This window comes from Phocoena sinus, chromosome 9 (genome assembly GCF_008692025.1).
Source record: "Phocoena sinus isolate mPhoSin1 chromosome 9, mPhoSin1.pri, whole genome shotgun sequence".
NCBI lineage: Eukaryota > Metazoa > Chordata > Mammalia > Artiodactyla > Phocoenidae > Phocoena > Phocoena sinus.
The window spans coordinates 79,978,758-79,999,140 of NC_045771.1; the positions used below are offsets into that span (position 1 = coordinate 79,978,758).

General features: G+C 34.9%; 1 protein-coding gene across 1 annotated transcript in view; it reads left to right on the top strand.

Annotated features, from left to right (window-relative positions):
- SEMA3A (semaphorin 3A) overlaps window positions 1-9,975 on the top strand; it is a 228,951-nt gene extending 218,976 nt beyond the window's left edge. Inside the window, exons 17-18 of the mRNA XM_032642551.1 lie at window positions 6,083-6,225; window positions 7,596-9,975. Of these exons, the coding sequence (XP_032498442.1) occupies window positions 6,083-6,225; window positions 7,596-8,051 (599 nt within the window). The 3' untranslated portion in view covers window positions 8,052-9,975. The remainder of the gene's footprint in view (window positions 1-6,082; window positions 6,226-7,595) is intronic.
- Window positions 9,976-20,383: the final 10,408 nt, after the last annotated feature.

A 20,383-nucleotide genomic window follows, 5' to 3' on the forward strand; every position in this document is an offset into this window, starting at 1 on the left:
TTTATGTAGTTTGACAACTAACTGAATTTGCTAAATATTTAAAATAATTTGCAATTATTTTCCCTCTCCCAAATTGTTTCATTATTTATGAAATTCAGCTTTTTAATAACCTAAAGGGTGAGAATATCAAAAATGACAGCAGACATCAAATAGTTGAATACATATATGGTTCACTACCTCACCTATCTCTGTCTTTTCTACATGCAATCAAATATCCTAAGATTCTTACATTATTAGCATTTCAATCTTGGGAGACATTTATGGGGTTAAAATGGAGAGTGAAATAAATGGAAAGCTGAAATGTGATGCCTTCTGTTTCTGCTATATTGGAAGAGAATCAAATACTAAATAAGGCCTTTAGCAACGCGATATTTCTGGCCAAATGATGGATATCTTGACTTTTTATTGTTACAAAAGGAAGCAATTTATTTAACTTCTTTCTTTCCTCCCATTCTTTCTGGCTTATTAGCCTCATTTCATTTCCATAAATTATCCCACTGAAAGAGGAAATGGTTAATTGAAGATTGCTTCCTTAAAAACATTATTTCTTGTCACTAACAGCTGCAACATATTGTAATATGTGTTATTCAAACACTGTGATGCTTTAAAAATAATTTTAATGTCCTCAATTATTTTGCTCTAACTATTCACTTCAACCCATAAGAATTCATTATGCCAATTTAACAACTCACCCTTCTTGTCTACTAGTAATATTCATGACAAAAGTTTGTATTCAGAATCATTGCTTTCTAAGTATGAAAAGTAGTTTTAAATTGATTACAATGAGATTGCTTTCTTTCTGGAAAAATTACTTATTGGCATAGACATCGTTTAGAGATATAGGTGTCCCTGGAGATATGAGAATACATTCATATAATTTCTCAAATATCTTTCTCTTCTTATTATCCCATATTTGAAATTTTTGATTTTGGAGTACACTTGATTAGTCATCATCGTCTTCCACCATATCTCAAGTCAACTCTTATAACATTATAAAACTTAACAAATTTAGAAGACTTGAAATGTTTACAGTGCAATAATGTATTCTGTCATAATGAGGGTTATAAACCCTATACCATTTTTAATTGATTAAACTCTTAATCATTTATGTAATTATGATAACTCTGTGCCTTGAAAATGTCAAAGTTACGTGAGATTTCAGCTTTTAAATGCAGAGTAAACTGTTACCTGGATTTGCTATTCAGCAAACATCAGCTAAGGGTTTATGACTACCTTGTGCCCAAATTGTGGAACGCACAGTATGAGGGAGATAATCAGATTAATAAAAAATTGTAACAAATAAGACTACATGTGCTCTAAAGATACATGTAAAAAGAGATTTTTTGAAAGCACGGAAGAAGCAATACTTTTTTTGATACGGGTGAGAGAGCAGAATTGATGCTGGGAAGGAGTTCATAATTTGTCTCATTAGGGCTTCTCAATAAAGGATTTTAATTTTTGAATAAACAGTTGAAACTATCACAAGAACAGCAATAACAATAATATCACCTCACATATTTATGACTACCTCTGTATCCAGACAATGTACTATTATTTGTATGTAGATATATTTTAATAACAAAAAATATTTAAGAGGATTATAAAAAGTGTATGCTGTCTGTAATTGATAAGTGACCTAATATATTTCAGACAATTTGCAATTGTTTGATTAAAAGCAAAGATAGGATAAAGGCAGCAATAATGTCACACAGGCAAAGCAGATGTACTGACAGAGAACAAAACCAGGCATGTGACAAGAACATATTTACTAAGAAGTTACAAGGGTAAGACATAAATTTGTTTAATGGTTTTTTTCAGCCAATGTGGGGGGAGAAATATGATCAAGTGGTGAGTCACAAAGTTCATTAAAAAATTCAGTTGTTCAAGCGAATCTCAATAATTCCTAAAAAGTAACATTAGAAAAATTTCCCAAAGATGAACACCACAGTCAACAACATTGGGACATAAACACAGTGAGCGAATCCATAGATCAGAGGGACCCCATTCAACAGGATTCAATAAAGTCAATTATGGGATTAACACAATGTGTTTCATGTAAACTGCTCTTGTTTCAACTATAATCCAGAGAGAGATTTTAGATTAGATTTACCTGTATGTGCAAGATTTCATATCCTTCAGGAAATCTTGAATCAACAGTGTTTTCTCAGGTGAGCTTTTGATTCATATTGTGTATTTATGAGTTCAACAGTGTATGCTCTGAAAAATACTTACAGTGCAGCTATATTCTGTGCCACCATTTCTATGCAGAGCTGTTTGCTTTAATAACAGTCAAAATGATAGTGTATTTGGCATCCAAAAAATTGAAAATCTAATAAGTTTACAAGTCAAGAATCAAAATGTTGTTCCTGTTGGTTAAATTTTTTTTTTGAGAGAAAGAGAGGGCAAGAATGAGACAGAGATGGGGGTAAAGGGGTTATGGGGGGGAAGAGAGGAGGGAGAAAAGAAGAGAGAGAAAAACATATTGTTATTAGACCCCTAATGTTTCCTGTGTTGTACAAAATTTACTCAAGTGGTTGGGATAGAAGGGTCAGAAAAGGGAATGAATATTTACTGAGTGCCTTCCAGTAGTCTCTTGGGTGTAAGATCGGCTGCAAGGACATATTGCACAACATGGGGAATATAGCCAATATTTGGTAATAACTGTAAATGGAGTGTAACTGGTAAGAATTGTATAAAAATAAATTTTAAATTAAATAAGATATTTTTTGAGTATCTGTTTATAAGGTATCAGGTGTGGAGAAATTAACAGGAAAAATGTTTACAGGGTGTGACGTCAAAGCACCCAAATATATGAATGCTTTGCTGAGGCCACTTTAAATGAAAGTTCTGGTCCTAAATTAAAAGTTGCTGATGATAGAAACATTCTACTGCAGAGGAATTAAGAGAAACAAGTGTATTCAAAAGATATTTAGTTTCTTCCATTTTTTGGCAGTCGCAGAATCTAACAGAACATACAGTAGGAGACTCTCAAACCAAAAAATACTGCATACTAAGACTGATAGTTAATATGACAGGACTTTTAGCTTCACTGCTTACTAACTAGAAGATTTTGTTTTGCTTTCAATTTCGACAAAGGAGAGAAAGAAAGGGCCAACTTAGAGGGGGATGAATCCTTAACGTATTGGCAAGAGTAGTTATTAAGACACCAAGACAGTGAACCAAATTCACCAGTTGTGCTTCTTATTCAGGTGGGAAAGTATCTGAATGTCATGATATTTCTTGAAGTCCATGGCCTATTGCTATATTAAACCAAAAACAACTTGGTATAAATTTATTAGATTCTACTATAGATAAGTAACAGATGAATATTTTTTAAATTCAGGAAACATTTACCACTAAGAGAATTCTTTTCTTTAATGGGCTTTGGGAAACATTTGCTGTCACCAGAGATCTTGGAGAGAAACTAAAAACTAAGTAGATTTCCCGAGACTCTAGAGGTGACAGAAAGCTCTCTGTGGATCAATTAGAATGATTAAATTAATTGAGAAGACAAACAGTGACTTTTTTGAAAATGTACCTAATAGATGTTTCATTTATATTAAGCTCTATTATTTCTTATTATACAAGTTACATTGCTTTTCTTATCTGAGTATCAACTAATGTACTGAAGGATTTATACAGATCTCTATGTTTGAGAGCAGTAACTTATTTATACCTTAGATTTCTATAGATATCTATAGTAACTTGGACAAATTAGATGAGAGACAAGTATTATCATAAATTTCTACAAGAAAACTAGACCTGAGAGGCATGGCTGGCAAGACAGAAGATACTGGTGGATAACCATACTGTTTGTCTCTAAATCCAGCTGATTTTTTTCTGTGTTATCATGCTGTCATATATCTTATGATTTAGTAATATGTAGATATTGAATGAAAAGTTACTTCCTAAAAGTAATAGGATTTCTTTTTTTAATTAAATATATTTTTATGTTTTTATTTTATTGGAGTCAGAACACAACATGAAATCCACCCTCTTAACAAAATTTGAAGTATTGTTCACTGTAGGCATAATGTTGTATAGCAGATCTCAAGATCTCATTTATCTTGCATAACTAAAATGTTATGCCCATTGACTAGCAACTCCCCATTTCCCTTCCCCCCCCACCCCATAGCAACCACCATTCTACTGTCTGCTTTTACGAGTATTTACTACTTTAAATACTTCATCTAAGTGGAATCATGCAGTATTTGGTTTTCTGTGACTGGCCTATTTCACTTAGCATGTCTGCAAGTTTCATCCATGTTGTTGCATATTGCAGAATTTCCACCTTTTTTCAGGTTGCATAATATTACAAGTAAAATAATTTCTAAATCAAATAAGTTTAAACTGCACAACCATTAGCAGAAAAATAAATGCATTCTATGTAAACTCTAAAGACCTCTGTGACAAGGCATTCTAATTATTCATGGTAGCTCCTGAATCACAGATCTCCCAGCTCGTGTTGGACATAGACACTCAATTCATCTCTATCCAAGGAAGCAGATGTCTTGCAAACTAGCATGGCAACATGTGCCATATCTATTCAATCAAAGATATACTAATAATTTCAGAGGGAAAAGAAAAATACTACCATAGTGCATGTATATATTGACACGCAGATATACATATCTCCAACATGAAATAAACTGTGACTTGGAATCAGTTAAATATTGTTTCTTTACATTTCAGTCATTTCCTGTTTTTTATTATTTCTAGAGTATTGCTTTTTTAAATAAGAAGAGACAGATACTTCCCAATATTAGAAGAGTTTTGTTTCACACCTAGAACAATAAAGGAAAAAGCACTGGGACTGACATCCCTGGAGATAGCAAATGCAGGCAGAAGGTTGACTATAGGTAGGGTGAGAATAGGAGATGATGGCCATAGGCTGTGTATGGGAATTGGAAGGAAGCAGGATTTTGGAAAGTTTTAAACTTAGAGCAAATCATACTGTCTGTGACAGACAGAAGTACTCAGATTGTTATAACAAGAGTAAAACTGTCAAAGTGATGCAAAAAAGGGGGAAACATTTTTTTAATTAAAAATCTAGCTGAGTTTGAAGAAGAAAGCAAAAATTTTTCATCTGTCTACACTGTCAGCCCTCTGTGCATGTGAAAATATATTTATTATTTTCTAAAGTAATTTAATGAGTTCCAGATTGTACAGGATGTCATAATGGAAACAGGATTAAACAAGATAACAAGGAGTTTTTCTTCTCTAAATGAGTTTTACCTAGACACCCCGTGTCGTACTTTTGATCTTAACTGTGTTTCATTTACCACATTGAAGGAGGTTACATAAAGGGTAAAATAATAGAAACTTAATCAGGAAACAGTTTCGTATTGCTCCATTTTATTACGTACTCTTGCCATATTCTTTAGCCTAATTCTTGAAAATAATAAAAGATGTGTCATTTTAAAATAAGGACAATTGAAGCCACATTGCATTATAATTGTGCGTCTTTCTTCTGAACCATCCCAAACATTTCACACCAGTTGATCTTCAGATCAAACTTGTGGATTATTTAAGGGTTGTTGGTGGGGAGTATAAACTTCCTGAACTCTACCTTCTGTAAAGTACTAGATAAATATTACTGGCTGGTAAATTTAATTTTACAGATGAAAAACAAACACAAAAAGGCAAAATTAAGTTCTCAGAAATGGACTCTTATTTCCAAAAACCCAATCGAATAACTTTTCTGCTGGAGAATTGTGGCAGAAATTCACTGGCACCATTAGTCAGGGCATAGAGTTTTACAATGAAAATAATATCTTGGAGAGTATTATCATGGCATATAAATGTATAGTTATACTGCACACATGACTGATTTTGTTAATGTAATGCTATTTTCTGGTAGACAAATCTCTGTATATGCTTTATATAACCCATACTGAAATAATTAGTCTATTTAGTAGACACTTGAATTCTGAAACCTTGTCATTTCTGTCATTTTCAATCAAATTGGAAAAGACTTCCAACTTGGCAACAAATTCATCTCCTGAATTTCTGAATAAATACTTTGGAAAGTTGAGTTTACTTCTCTAACATTTTCTCATTTCATTTCCTCATCACCGGCCAGATAATCACCATGGCCACAGCTTTGAAGAAAGAATCATCTATGGAGTAGAAAATAGTAGCACGTTCCTGGAATGCAGTCCAAAATCACAGCGAGCTCTGGTCTATTGGCAATTCCAGAGGGGAAATGAAGAGCGAAAAGAAGAGGTATAGGAAAGAAACTGCCTGGATTAATTCTATATGACATATGCTGTTAAGTGACCCCAGCATGGTTGACTTGAGAGGGGAAAAAAAAGTAGTGAATATTTATTCTTTTCTTAACATACCAATACTCATTCATTAAACAAGTATTCATTGAAGGCTGATTTTATGACAGGCTTTGTGATAGGAGTTAGAGAAACAAAGGTGAACTGGTAAGAGTTTTGTCTCATTAGCTGTTTGGGGATATATTTTAGAGACTTCTTTTTTCTTCCTGGAGTTATCTACAAAACAATTATGTTATCTACATTCATATACAAGAAAAAAATCTAATCCTTCTACTAATTTTAACTTTTGTTTTTAATTCTGCTCTCCAAACATGTTTTCCTTTCTCCATTAACTTCCTCCTCAAATGGGAAGGGGCAGTTAAGGGAAAGGAGTAGTAGATTTTGGATAAAGGATCTGAGGTCCAGTTATGAACTCTGATGTGAACTGTGCATGTAGTTTCACACAAATCTTCCTCCTCTGTGGATCCATTTATTCCTCTGTAAAATTTTAAAAAATACATACATAGAAAATCTCAGTGAGTACTCTGAGCCTTTAAAACTTTTTAAAAAGTGTTAAATAGGGTAACCATAGTATGTAGGTGATTTGTGAATGTACAATGTGCAGACAATTTTACAAACATAATCTGAATGTAGAAGTAAAAGTCCTTCTGTTATCTCTTTTGACAGTTGAAGCAGTCTTCAAACATGTAATCACATCATATAAATGTTAAGGTTGATTTTATATATTACCAGCTGTGGCTTTCAGAGGTCTCTTTTGTAAACTGTATGCAAAATAAAAGTGAGGTTAGACATATTAAATAGCCTATCTTCGTGTCACATCTAAGACTTAGGAAATTGAATAAAGCATGCAATCCCATGTTTTTTCTGGTTGCTCAACTGCTGAACTTATTCTGTTTTTCAAACCTTATTATAAATTTATTCTAATGCTGCATTGTTTTCTAGTATCATGTTCCTATATTTCCAATTCCAACATTCAATGTTAACTTTCTCCTATATTTATATAGCTTATTTCAAATTTATAAAGTATATCTTTGTCCTTTCATCCCATTATCTTGGTTACTTTAAATTATTATGAGAAATTCTATTAAGACAATAGACAGCAATGTTTTGCAGTGCTTCTTAAAAACAATTGGAAGAAATGTATAACTCTTTTCCCTGATAGGAAAATGCAGTCATTTCTCTTAAACTAGAAATTTTATTAACTGTGAAAATGTGTCTCAGTACACAGTCTAAATTTCTGCTGAGACAGAGTTTTGGAGCCTGTATTTCTTGTAAGTATGTATGATTTTACTACATCTTGTCTTTTGCTAGATCAGAGTGGATGATCATGTCATTAGGACCGAACAAGGCCTTCTATTGCGTAGTCTGCAGCGGAAGGATTCAGGCAATTACCTCTGTCATGCCGTGGAACACGGATTCATGCAAACCCTTCTTAAAGTGACCCTGGAAGTCATCGACACGGAGCACTTGGAAGAACTTCTTCATAAAGATGATGATGGAGATGGCTCTAAGACCAAAGAAATTTCCAACAGCATGACACCTAGCCAGAAGGTCTGGTACAGAGACTTCATGCAACTCATCAACCACCCCAACCTGAACACAATGGATGAGTTCTGCGAACAAGTTTGGAAAAGGGACCGAAAACAGCGTCGGCAAAGGCCAGGACATACCCAAGGGAACAGTAACAAATGGAAGCACTTACAGGAAAATAAGAAAGGTAGAAACAGGAGGACCCACGAATTTGAGAGGGCACCCAGGAGTGTCTGAGCTGCGTTACCTCTAGAAACCTCAAACAAGTAGAAATTTGCCTAGACAATAACTGGAAAAAATGCAATATACATGAACTTTTTTCATGGCATTATGTGGATGTTTACAATGGTGGGAAGTGCACCTGAGTTCCACCAATTATAAATTAAGTCCATGAGTAACTTTACTAACAGATTTTCTTCCTAATACCAACACTTAATAGAGGTCAGGTGAATGCAGATGTTCACACTAGTGACTTAATGTTTCCTATGAGATTTCACTATACAGGTTTTGCTTTCTTCTTTGCCTGAGAAATAAAAATGTCATTTGCCATGTTGCCATCTAAAGAAGAAAAACTGCATCAGCAAAGCCATTTTATTGAACTAGAAGTTTTAAACTGCATGGGTTTACTAAGCTGATGAATATTCCAAAACACTGTTGGATTCAAGGATATTTTTTGTCTACCAGCACTCGTGTTTATATGTACCGGAGGAGTAAAATGATACTGAATTAAACGGTCTGTGGAAATACGAAAAACATAAACCAACCATCATCCAGAAGAAAAATGGAATACACTGATCTACTACTGATGTCTTCTTCCAGCTTTGATCTAAAGATGTATTTTATTAAAACTATAATTTAAATGTACCATGACAAATATGCAGAAAAAATTAGCTCTTTTCTAAGCTAGAGTAGGTTTTTGTCTTACAATTATTGTGCTATGTAGTTTTTTGTTTTTAAAAACTCCAATTGTGTGCTGCTTTTTTTAAAACGTTTTCAGTTTTGCAAGAGGAATAACCAATGTTGTCCTAGAAACATATATACATCATTAACAACTAATTCCTAAAATCTGGATATAAATTATGCTTTATTTCTCTGAGGAATTAAAAAAACCACTTCCCCTTCTTCAAATATTATCTAAATTAATTAGAACCTGCATAATGTTCTTAGAAAAACAGAGCATTTAACCCGAAAAAAAAAGAGAAGAAAGAAATAGATTTGTTAATGCATTTTCTTGTACCTAATGGATCAACAAAGAGAAAAGGAACTGCATATTTCGTGCAAATAGTAAGCATTGGTTTAATGTTAATAGAAAATGTCTTAATTCTGCGCTTGAATTCCTGCCTGATATTTGAGACATAAAAACTCTCATGACTCCATTTGGAATTTTATCTGTCACTTAATTTTTTTGAGAAGAGGGAGATCAGTAATATTCAGAACAACCTCCTAAAAGCAAATTTCCCAACTCTGTTTACATTTTTATCAGCTGCCTCTTATCTCACCTTGTTTAAGACAATTATCTGTCTAAAGAACACATGACTCTTTTCAGGTCAATGGGAGTGACTTATACAAACTATTTTCCAGGACACGGCTCACACTTAAAACATGTAAAGCTCTTTGTCTCCTGCAACAACTTATAAAATAAGATAAAAGATTATTAATTAAGGGCTTGCCTGCTTCATTGTCCTAAGATGATTCTTTGAGAATCATTGACTTCAAGATGTATAAGACCTTCAGCATTGCAATGCAGTTTTGCACTGCACTCATCTTTCCAAGAATCCCTCTCTGGGTCCTTCGTCACACACAAAAATGCAAAGGAAACATCTTATTGCTAATTAATGAAAGCAGCACTGAAATTCTAACGCTAGCTGTCTTGGGATTCTAATTAACTCAGCATTAATTTCTCACCTCAGACTAGAGTGAATTTTTTTTGAATTCTCTATCAGCTGAAATATTCACAGATGGAAGCTCATGTTTCAGTTTTAATGATTACTTTGAATAAATGATTTTTTGACGTTTGTTTCAATGGGAGCCTAAAAATATTCTACATTCAATTTTAGGCTCCAATGATTAATACAATGTTACTTTTAGAAGTACATCCTCAAATGGTAGCTAAATTTTAAATTATTTGAAGGACAGACTCCTGTAGAGGAAAAAAAAAAAATGAGATATAAATCAAAAAACCAAGAGTGCTCCAAAAATAGGTCATTTAAAAATTTCTCATAGAGTATCTTAACTGTACTAAAATTCGGTGTTGCATTTTATTCTAAATTTGCAGCTGAAACAAATTTATTTGCAATAACAGAAGTATCTTATTATTAGTCCTCAAAAATAAAAGATTTGAAGGGGTAGAGATTGTATAACTTCAGGGATGCCTTCCAATATCTGAATGCATTTTGTTTAGCATTATGAAATACCCATAGAAAGAATGTGTAGATTTCAACTAACAGAAACAAAAACAAATCCACTGACATGTCTTTATAAATCAGGTCTAAGTTTTCGAAGAAAATTATAGATATAACATGCAGGTAAATAAGTCTTATTACAGTCATAATCTGCCAATGGGTATTGAGGTGGGCAGTTTGCACAAAAAGTAATTAATGTCCCATTTAATTCAGTTTCAATAGACTTTGGCTTATACATGTATCATCAGAGTTGAAACTTTGTTAAGAGACTCATGTGACCTTGAACAGATTATTACAGCAATCTTAAAATAGGAAAAAGGTACAGCACAGCAGAGAAATTATGGCCCAGTTGAAATCAAATGCAAAATGTAAATGTACACTTACTGCTACATTTTATGTATTATTTAGTGATTTTCAGTGGTATGTGTTTAATATTTTTGCTACCTACACATTAGGCAACAGAGATGTACATAATTTTGAAAAGAAGAGGAAGGACAGTGTAAAACGCAACTTTTTGTAGGTACTCCATTTCAGTGTGTTCAACATCATCCTAAAATGCAAGATTTTCCCACATAGGTAACAAGGTGGCTTATGTGCTATTTAAGGGCAGAAGCTGTGTGCCCATTCAATCAGCATGTTTTTTTGCCAGGTAGTAAATACGTTCCATATCTGTATTTATCATTGCATTTCAGATGGGAACTAGAAAACTGGAGAGAAAAATGTAATGAAACTGCTGCTGTAAATTATTCCTTTTAGCATGTATTCAGTTGCTAAATACACATTTCTTCAAAATATTTGAATTCAGATGTCTTTACTATTCCATGTAGCATATAGTGTCAAGGAACATAAGTTTAGAAAAGGTTGAGAACCAAAGTCAGGTTGCTAGCAGATTTCTTCATTGTAGTCATCTGTAAACTGGGCTCTATACTTATGGAGATGATGTGAATTTAATGCCCTTTAAACTAAATACTGTTATTTTATGCCATACTTAAAAAGCAAATATGGGGATGAAATTCTATAGTGTGTCATTATCATAATCAGTTTGGTTTCATTCTGGATCTACAAAGACGCCTGATAATTGTTATTGAAGTTGCCTATCCTGAAGGTCATAAACAAGCATTTTATTAATATGGAGTGATTAGTATAACATTTTGAAATCTTTGTTTTATGAATTCATTTTTTAAACACAATCTGCGTTCACTTTAATGGTAATCTATCAGGTTTCATGGCTTCAAAGACACACTTAACAAATAGGATTCAACATCAATGTTATAATGTGTTAGAGATAAATTGGCCTAATGCCAAAGACATCCATGCTTTTTAATTTTGTTTGTAATAATTATTTAAAGTCAATATTAATGTTTGCAAAATACATGTTTCCATAAAGAAGAAAACATTTTTCAAAAAGTCTGCAAAATCCTATTAGTTTGATTTGTAACAATTTTTATAGTAATTAATTAAAGAAACATACTTTTTAAAGTTAATATACTAAGAGGACCTATACATGAAAGAGAGAAAGAAGCCACAGAAATGGTGCCTCATATAGTATGTCCATTTTCACAGTCAACCTGATCAAAGAAGACAGCTTGGTTTTCATTTCAAACATGCAAGCACACACAGGCAGAGGCAGAGGTACCAAATCAAACTAAACTAAAAAAAAAAAAAGGATTTTGAATTTAAAGGATTTGGGCTTTTATTTTATTTTTTAACATCTTTTTTGGAGTATAATTGCTTTACAGTGGTGTGTTACTTTCTGCTTTATAACAAAGTGAATCAGTTATACGTATACATATATCGCCATGTCTCCTCCCACTTGCATCTCCCTCCCACCCTCCCTATCCCACCCCTCTAGGTGGTCACAAAGCACTGAGCTGATCTCCCTGTGCTATGTGGCTGCTTTCCACTAGCTATCTATTTTACATTTGGTAGTGTATATATGTCCATGCCACTCTCTCACTTCGTCCCAGCTTACCCTTCCCCCTCCCTATGTCCTCAAGTCCATTTTCTACGGTTGCATCTTTATTCTTGTCCTGCCCCTAGGTTCTTCAGAACCTTTTTTTTTTTTTTTAGATTCCATATATATGTGTTAGCATACGTTATTTGTTTTTCTCTTTCTGACTTACTTCACTCTGTATGACAGACTCTAGGTCCATCCACCTCACCACAAATAACTCAATTTCTTTTCTTTTTATGGCTGAGTAATATTCCATTGTATGTATGTGCCACATCTTCTTTATCCGTTATCTGTTGATGGGCACTTAGGTTGCTTCCATGTCCTGGCTATTGTAAATAGAGCTGCAATGAACATTGTGGTACATGCCTCTTTTTGAATTATGATTTTCTCAGGGTATATGCCCAGTAGTGGGATTGCTGGGTCATATGGTAGTTCTATTTTTAGTTTTTTAAGGAACCTCCATACTCTTCTCCATAGTGGCTGTATCAACTTACATTCCCCCCAGTAGTGCAAGAGGGTTCCCTTCTCTCCACACCCTCTCCAGCATTTATTGTTTCTAGATTTTTTGATAATGGCCATTCTGACTGGTGTGAGGTGATACCTCATTGTAGTTTTGATTTGCATTTCTCTAATTATTAGTGATGTTGAGCATCCTTTCATGTGTTTGTTGTCAATCTGTATATCTTCTTTGGAGAAATGTCTATTTGGGTCTTCTGCCCATTTTTGGATTGGGTTGTTTGGTTTCCTGGTATGTATGAGCTACATGAGCTGTTTGGTTTCCTGATATGTATGAGCTAAATTTTGGAGATTAATCCTTTGTCGGTTGCTTCGTTTGCAAATATTTTCTCCCATTCAGAGGGTTGTCTTTTCGTCTTGTTTACGGTTTTCTTTGCTGTGCAAAAGCTTTGAAGTTTCATTAGGTCCCATTTGTTTATTTTTATTTCCATTTCTCTAAGAGGTGGGTCAAAAAGGATCTTGCTGTGGTTTATGTCATAGAGTGTTCTGCCTATGTTTTCATCTAAGAGTTTGATAGTTTCTCGCCTTACATTTAGGTCTTTAATCCATTTTGAGCTTATTTTTGTGTATGGTGATAGGGAGTGATCTAATCTCATACTTGTACATGTACCTGTCCAGTTTTCCCAGCACCACTTATTGAAGAGGCTGTCCTTCCTCCACTGTACATTCCTGCCTCCTTTATCAAAGATAAGGTGACCATATGTGCATGTGTTTATCTCTGGGCTTTCTATCCTGTTCCATTGATCTATATTTCTGTTTTTGTGCCAGTACCATACTGTCTTGATTACTGTAGCTTTATAGTATAGTCTGAAGTCAGGGAGCCTGATTCCTCCAGCTCCATTTTTCTTTCTCAAGATTGCCTTGGCTATTTGGGGTCTTCTGTGTCTCCATACAAATTTTAAGATTTTTTGTTCTACTTCCATAAAAAATGCCATTGGTAGTTTGATAGGGATTGGATTGAATCAGTAGATTGCTTTTGGTAGAATAGTCATTTTCACAGTGTTCATTCTTCCAATACAAGAACATGGTATATCTCTCCATCTATTTGTATCATCTTTAATTTCTAAAGAAATTAATCAGTGTCTTATAGTTTTCTGCATACAGGTCTTTTGTGTCCTTAGGTAAGTTTATTCCTAGGTATTTTATTCTTTTTGTTGCAGTGGTAAATGGGAGTGTTTCCTTAATTTCTCTTTCAGATTTTTCAATATTAGTGTATAAGAATGCAAGAGATCTGTTCATTAATTTTGTATCCTGCTACCAGATTCATTGATTAGCTCTAGTAGTTGTCTTTTAACTTAGGGTTCTCTATGTATAGGATCATGTCTTCTGCAAACAGTGACAGCTTTACTTCTTCTTTTCCAGTTTTTATTTCTTTTTCTTCTCTGATCACTCTGGCTAGGACCTCCAAAACTATGTTGAATAATAGTGGTGAGAGTGGACATCCTTGTCTTTTTCGTGATCTTAGAGGTCATGATTTCATTTTTCACCATTGAGAATGATGTTTGCTATGGGTTTGTTGTATATGGCCTTTATTATGTTGAGGTAAGTTCTCTCTATGCTCACTTTCTGGAGAGTTTTTATCATAAATGGGTGTTGAATTTTGTCAAAAGCTTTTTCTGCATCTATTGAGATGATCATACGGTTTTTATCCTTCAATTTGTTAATATGGGGTATCACATTGATTGATTTGCATATATTTAAGAATCCTTGCATTCCTAGGATAACCCCTACTTGATTATGGTGTATGATCCTTTTAATGTGCTGTTGGATTCTGTTTGCTAGTATTTTGTTGAATATTTTCACGTCTATGTTCATCTGTGATATTGGTCTGTAGTTTTCCTTTTTTGTGAAATCTTTGGTTTTGGTATCAGGGTGATGGTGGCCTCGTAGAATGAGTTTGGGAGTGTTCCTCCCTTTGCTATATTTTGGAAGAGTTTGAGAATATAGGTGTTAGCTCTTCTCTAAATGTTTGATAGAATTCACCTGTAAAGCCATCTGGTCCTGGACTTCTGTTTGTTGGAAGATTTTTAATCACAGTCTCAATTTCAGTGCTTGTGATTGGTCTGTTTATACTTTCTATTTCTTCCCGGTTCAGTCTCGGAAGTTGTGCTTTTCTTAGAATTTGTCGATTTCTTCCAGGTTGTCCATTTTATTGGCATAGAGTTGCTTGTAGTAATCTCTCATGATCCTCTGTATTTCTGCAGTGTCAGTTGTTACTTCTCCTTTTCATTTCTAATTCTATTGGTTTGAGTCTTCTCCCTTTTTTTCTTGATGAATCTGGCTATTGGTTTATCAATTTTGTTTATCTTCTCTAAGAACAAGCTTTTAGTTTTATTGATCTTTGCTATTGTTTCCTTCATTTTCATTTATTTCTGATCTGATCTTTATGATTTCTTTCCTGCTAACTTTGAGGTTTTTTTGTTCTTCTTTCTCTAAGTGCTTTAGCTGTAAGGTTAGGTTGTTTATTTGAGATGATTCTTGAGGTAGGATTGTATTGCTAGAACCTTCCCTCTTAGAACTGCTTTCGCTGCATCCCATAGGTTTTGGGTCGTCATGTTTTCATTGTCATTTGTTTCTAGGTATTTTTTTATTTCCTCTTTGATTTCTTCAGTGAACTCTTGGTTATTTAGTAGTGTATTGTTTAGTCTCCATGTGTTTTTATTTTTTACAGATTTTTTCCTGTAATTGATATCTAGTCTCATAGCATTGTGGTTGGAAAAGATACTTTATACGATTTCAGTTTTCTTAAATTTACCAAGGCTTGATTTGTGACCCAAGATATGATCTATCCTGGAGAATGTTCCGTGAGCATTTGAGAAGAATGTGTATTCTGTTGTTTTTGGATGGAATGTCCAATAAATATCAATTAAGTCCATCTTGTTTAATGTATCATTTAAAGCTTGTGTTTCCTTATTTATTTTCATTTTGGATGATCTGTCCATTGGTGAAAGTGTTGTGTTAAAGTCCCCTACTATGATTGTGTTTGTGTCAGTTTCCCCTTTTATGGCTGTTCACATTTGCCTGATGTATTGAGGTGCTCCTGTGTTGGTGCATAAATATTTACAATGGTTATATCTTCTTTTTGGATTGATCCTTTGATCATTATGTAGTGTCCTTCTTTGTCTCTTGTAATAGTCTTTATTTTAAAGTCTATTTTGTCTGGTATGAGAATTGCTACTCCAGCTTTCTTTTGATTTCCATTTGCATGGAATATGCTTTTCCATCCCCTCACTTTTAGTTTGTATGTGTCCCTAGGTCTGAAGTGGGTCTTTTGTAGACAGCATATATACGTTCTTATTTTTGTATCCATTCAACCAGTCTGTGTCTTTTGGTTGGAGCATTTAATCCATTTACATTTAAAGTAGTTATCAATATGTATGTTCCTATTACCATTTTCTTAATTGTTTTTATTTGTTATTGTAGGTCTTTTCCTTCTCTTGTGTTTCCTGCCTAAAGAAGTTCCTTTAGCATTTGTTGTAGAGCTGGTTTGGTGGTGCTGAATTCTCTTAGGTTTTGCTTCTCTGTAAAGGTTTTAATTTCTCCGTGGAATCTCAAAGAGATCCTTGCTGGGTAGAGTTATCTTGTTATGTAGGTTTTTCCCTTTCATCACTTTAAATATGTCCTGCCACTCCCTTCTGGCTTGCAGAGTTTCTGCTGACAGATCAGCTGTTAATCTCGTGGGGATTCCCTTGTATGTTATTTGTTGCTTTTCCCTTGCTGCTTTTAATACTTTTTCTTTGTATTTAATTTTTCATAGTTTGATTAATATGTCTTGGCATGTTTCTCCTTGGATTTATTCTGCATGGGACTTCTTGCGCTTCCTGGACTTGATTGACTATTTCCTTTCCCATATTGGGAAGTTTTCAACTATAGTCTCTTCAGATATTTTCTCAGTCCCTTTCTTTTAGTCTTCTTCTTCTGAGACTGCTATAATTCGAATGTTGGTCCATTTAATGTTGTCCCAGAAGTCGCTGAGATTGTCCTCAATTCTTTGCATTCTTTTTTTCTTTATTCTGCTGTGCGGTAGTTTTTTACACTGTTTTATCTTCCAGGTCACGTATCCAGTCTTCTGCCTCAGTTATTCTGCTATTGTTTCCTTCTAGAGAATTTTTAATTTCATTTATTGTGTTGTTCATCATTGTTTTTTTGCTCTTTAGTTCTTCTAGGTCCTTGCTAAACATTTCCTGTATTTTCTCCATTCTATTTCCAAGGTTTTGGATCATCTTTACTGTCATTACTCTGAATTTCTTTTCAGGTAGACTGCCTATTTTGTCTTCATTTGTTTGGTCTGCTGAGTTTTTACCTTGCTCCTTCATCTGCTGTGTGTTTCTCTGTCTTCTCATTTTGCTTAACTTACTGTGTTTGGGGTCTCCTTTTCGCAGGTTGCAGGTTCATAGTTCCTCTTGTTTTTGGTGTCTGCCCCCAGAGGGTAAGGTTGGTTCAGTGGGTTGTGTAGGCTTCCTGGTGGAGGGGAGTGGTGCCTGTTTTCTCATGGATGAGGCTGTATCTTGTCTTTCTAATGGGCAGGACCACATCTGGTTGTGTGTTTTGGAGTGTCTGTGAACTTATTATGATTTTAGGCAGCCTCTCTGCCAATGGGTGGGGTTGTGTTCCTGTCTTGCTAGTTGTTTGGCATAGGGCGTCCCGCACTGTAACTTTCTGGTCGTTGAGTGGAGCTAGGTCTTAGCATTGAGATGGACATCTCTTTGAGAGCTTTCGCCATTTGATGTTACCTGGAGCTGGGAAGTCTCTGGTGGACCAATGTCTCCCACCTCAGAAGCACAGACCTGACACCCAGCTGGAGCACCAAGACCCAGCTGATAATAAAGAAGTACACAGGGAGAGATCAGGAAGGGTCCCGAGCAGGGGAACTTCTGACTCTGTGAAATTGGGATGCACCATGCTCCCAGCGTGTGAACATGCTCACCAACTCCAGAGCTCTCCTACTTGGGCTTTTAGACGTTTTGTTCTTGAGAACCAGATTCCTACCCTTTCTATTAAATTCTACTGATAGGTCTTGTCTATCTGCTATGTGCTAGGCACTGGTAGGTGATGAGGATGCTTACATGAATGTGGCATAACCCTTGTCCTCAAGAGCTCCCAATAAAATAAAACAGATTGTAATTTGACTTACCATCATCTTATCTGGCCAAGCTTTCTAGATCCTCCCATTCCTACATTGAACTAACCATCTTCTCTGCACTAAATCTGTGCCTTGTATATAATTTTTATTGCCACACTTATCACAAGAGTTTAACTTCTTTGTTTACAGCCCTGTCACCTTTTCTAGACTGTGAGCTCCTTGAGGGCAGGGTTTGTATCTAATTTATCTCTGCCCTCAGTGCCTAGCATGATGACTGACACAGGGAAGGATCTTTTTATATTGTTGCAGGAAAGAATCAGGTTACACTGTGATGAGTGCCAAATGCAAACTCATAATAAAAGTGCTCTGGGGCTGGCCAGCTTTCCCAACACCATTTGCTGAAGAGACTGTCTTCTCCATTGTATATTCTTTCCTCCTTTTTTGAAGATTAATTGATCATAGGTTTGTGGATTTATTCCTGGGTGCTCTATTCTGTTCCATTGATCTGCATGTCTGTTTTTGTGCCAATACCATGCTGTTCTGATTACTGTAGCTTTGTAGTGCTGTCTGAAGTCTGAGAGGGTTATGCCTCCGGCTTTGTTTGTTTTCCTCAGGATTGCTTTTGCAATTCTGGGTCTTTTGTGGTTCCATATAAGTTTTAGGATTATTTGTTCCAGTTCCGTGAAAAATGTAATGGGTAATTTGATAGGGATCACATTAAATCTGTAGATTCTTAAGGTAGTATGGCCATTTTAACAATATTAATCTTCCAATCCAAGAGCATGGGCTATCTCTCCATTTCTCTGAATCATCGTCGGTCTCCATTATCAATGTTTTATAGTTCTCAGCATATAGATCTTTCAGCTCCTTGGTTAGGTTTATTCCTAGGAATTTTATTTTCTGACCTGAATTTTAAATGGGATTGTTTTACTTTTTCTTTCTCATATTAATTGTTAGTGTAAAGAAATGCAACAGATTTCTGTATATTAATCTTGTATCCTGCTACCTTGCTAAATTCATTTATTCTAATAGTTTTTGTGTGTGGTGTTTAAGGTTTTCTGTATAGAGTATCATGTCATCTGCATATAACGACAGTTTTACCTCTTCCTTTCCAATTTGCACACCTTTTATTTCCTTTTTTAGAACACTCCCTCACACTGTATACAGAAATAAACTCAAAATGGTTTAAAGACCTAAATATAAGACATGACACCATAAAACTCCTAGAAGAGAACATAAGCAAAACATTCTCTGATATAAATTATAGCAATATTTTCTTAGATCAGTCTCCCAAGGCAAAAGCAAAAATAAACAGGCAGGACCTAATCAAACTTAATAGCTTTTGCACAGCAAAGGAAATCATCAACAAAATGAAAAAACCTATGGAATGGAAAAAAATATTTGCAAACAATGTGACTAACAAGGGGTTAATAGCCAAAACATACGAACAGCTCATAGAACTCAATATCGGAAGAACAAACAACCCAATCAAAAAATGGGCAGAGGGGCTTCCCTGGTGGCACAGTGGTTGAGAGTCCACCTGCCGATGCAGGGGACACAGGTTCGTGTCCCGGTCCGGGAAGATTCCACATGCCACGGAACGGCTGGGCCCGTGAGCCATGGCTGCTGAGCCTGCGTGTCTGGAGCCTGTGCTCCGCAACGGGAAAGGCCACAACAGTGAGAGGCCCACGTATCGCAAAAAATAAATAAATAAATAAATGGGCAGAAGACCTAAGTAGATATTTCTCCAAAGAAGACATAGAGATGGTCAATAGGCACATGAAAAGATGCTCAATGTCGCTAATTATTAGAGAAATACAAATCAAAACAACAATGAGGTATCACCTCACATGGGTCAGAATGGCCATCATCAAAATGTCTACAAATAATAAATGCTGGAATGTGTATGGCGAAAAGGGAGTCCTCCTACACTGTTGGTGGGAATGTAAATTGGTGCAGCCACTATGGAGAACAGTATGGAGGTTCTTTACAAAACTAAAAATAGAGTTACTATATAATCCAGTAATCCCACTTCTGGGCATATATCCAGAAAAGATGAAAACTCTAATTCGAAAAGGTACATGCACCCCAATGTTCATAGCAGCACTATTTACAATAGCCAAGACATGGAAATAACTCGTGCCCATCAACAGACGATTGGTTTCAGAAGATATGGCATACACACACACACACAATGGAATATTACTCAGCCATAACAAAGAATGAAATGTCATTTGCAGCAACATGAATGGACATAGAGGTTATCATACTAAGTGAAGTAAATCAAACGAGAAAAGACAAATATTATACTACTTATATGTGGAATCTCAAAATAATACAAATGAATTTATTTACAAAACAGAAACAGACTCACAGACTTCAAAAACAAACTTATGGTTACCAAAGGGGAAATGGAGGGGGGAAGAGGGATAAATTAGGAATATGGAATTAACAGATAGACACTACTATATATAAAATTGATAAGCAACAAGGATTTTCTGTATAACACAAAGAATTATATTCAACATCTTGTGATAACCAATAATGGAAAAGAATCTGAAATATATATGTAAAACTGAATCACTTTGCTGTACACCTGAAACTAACACAATAT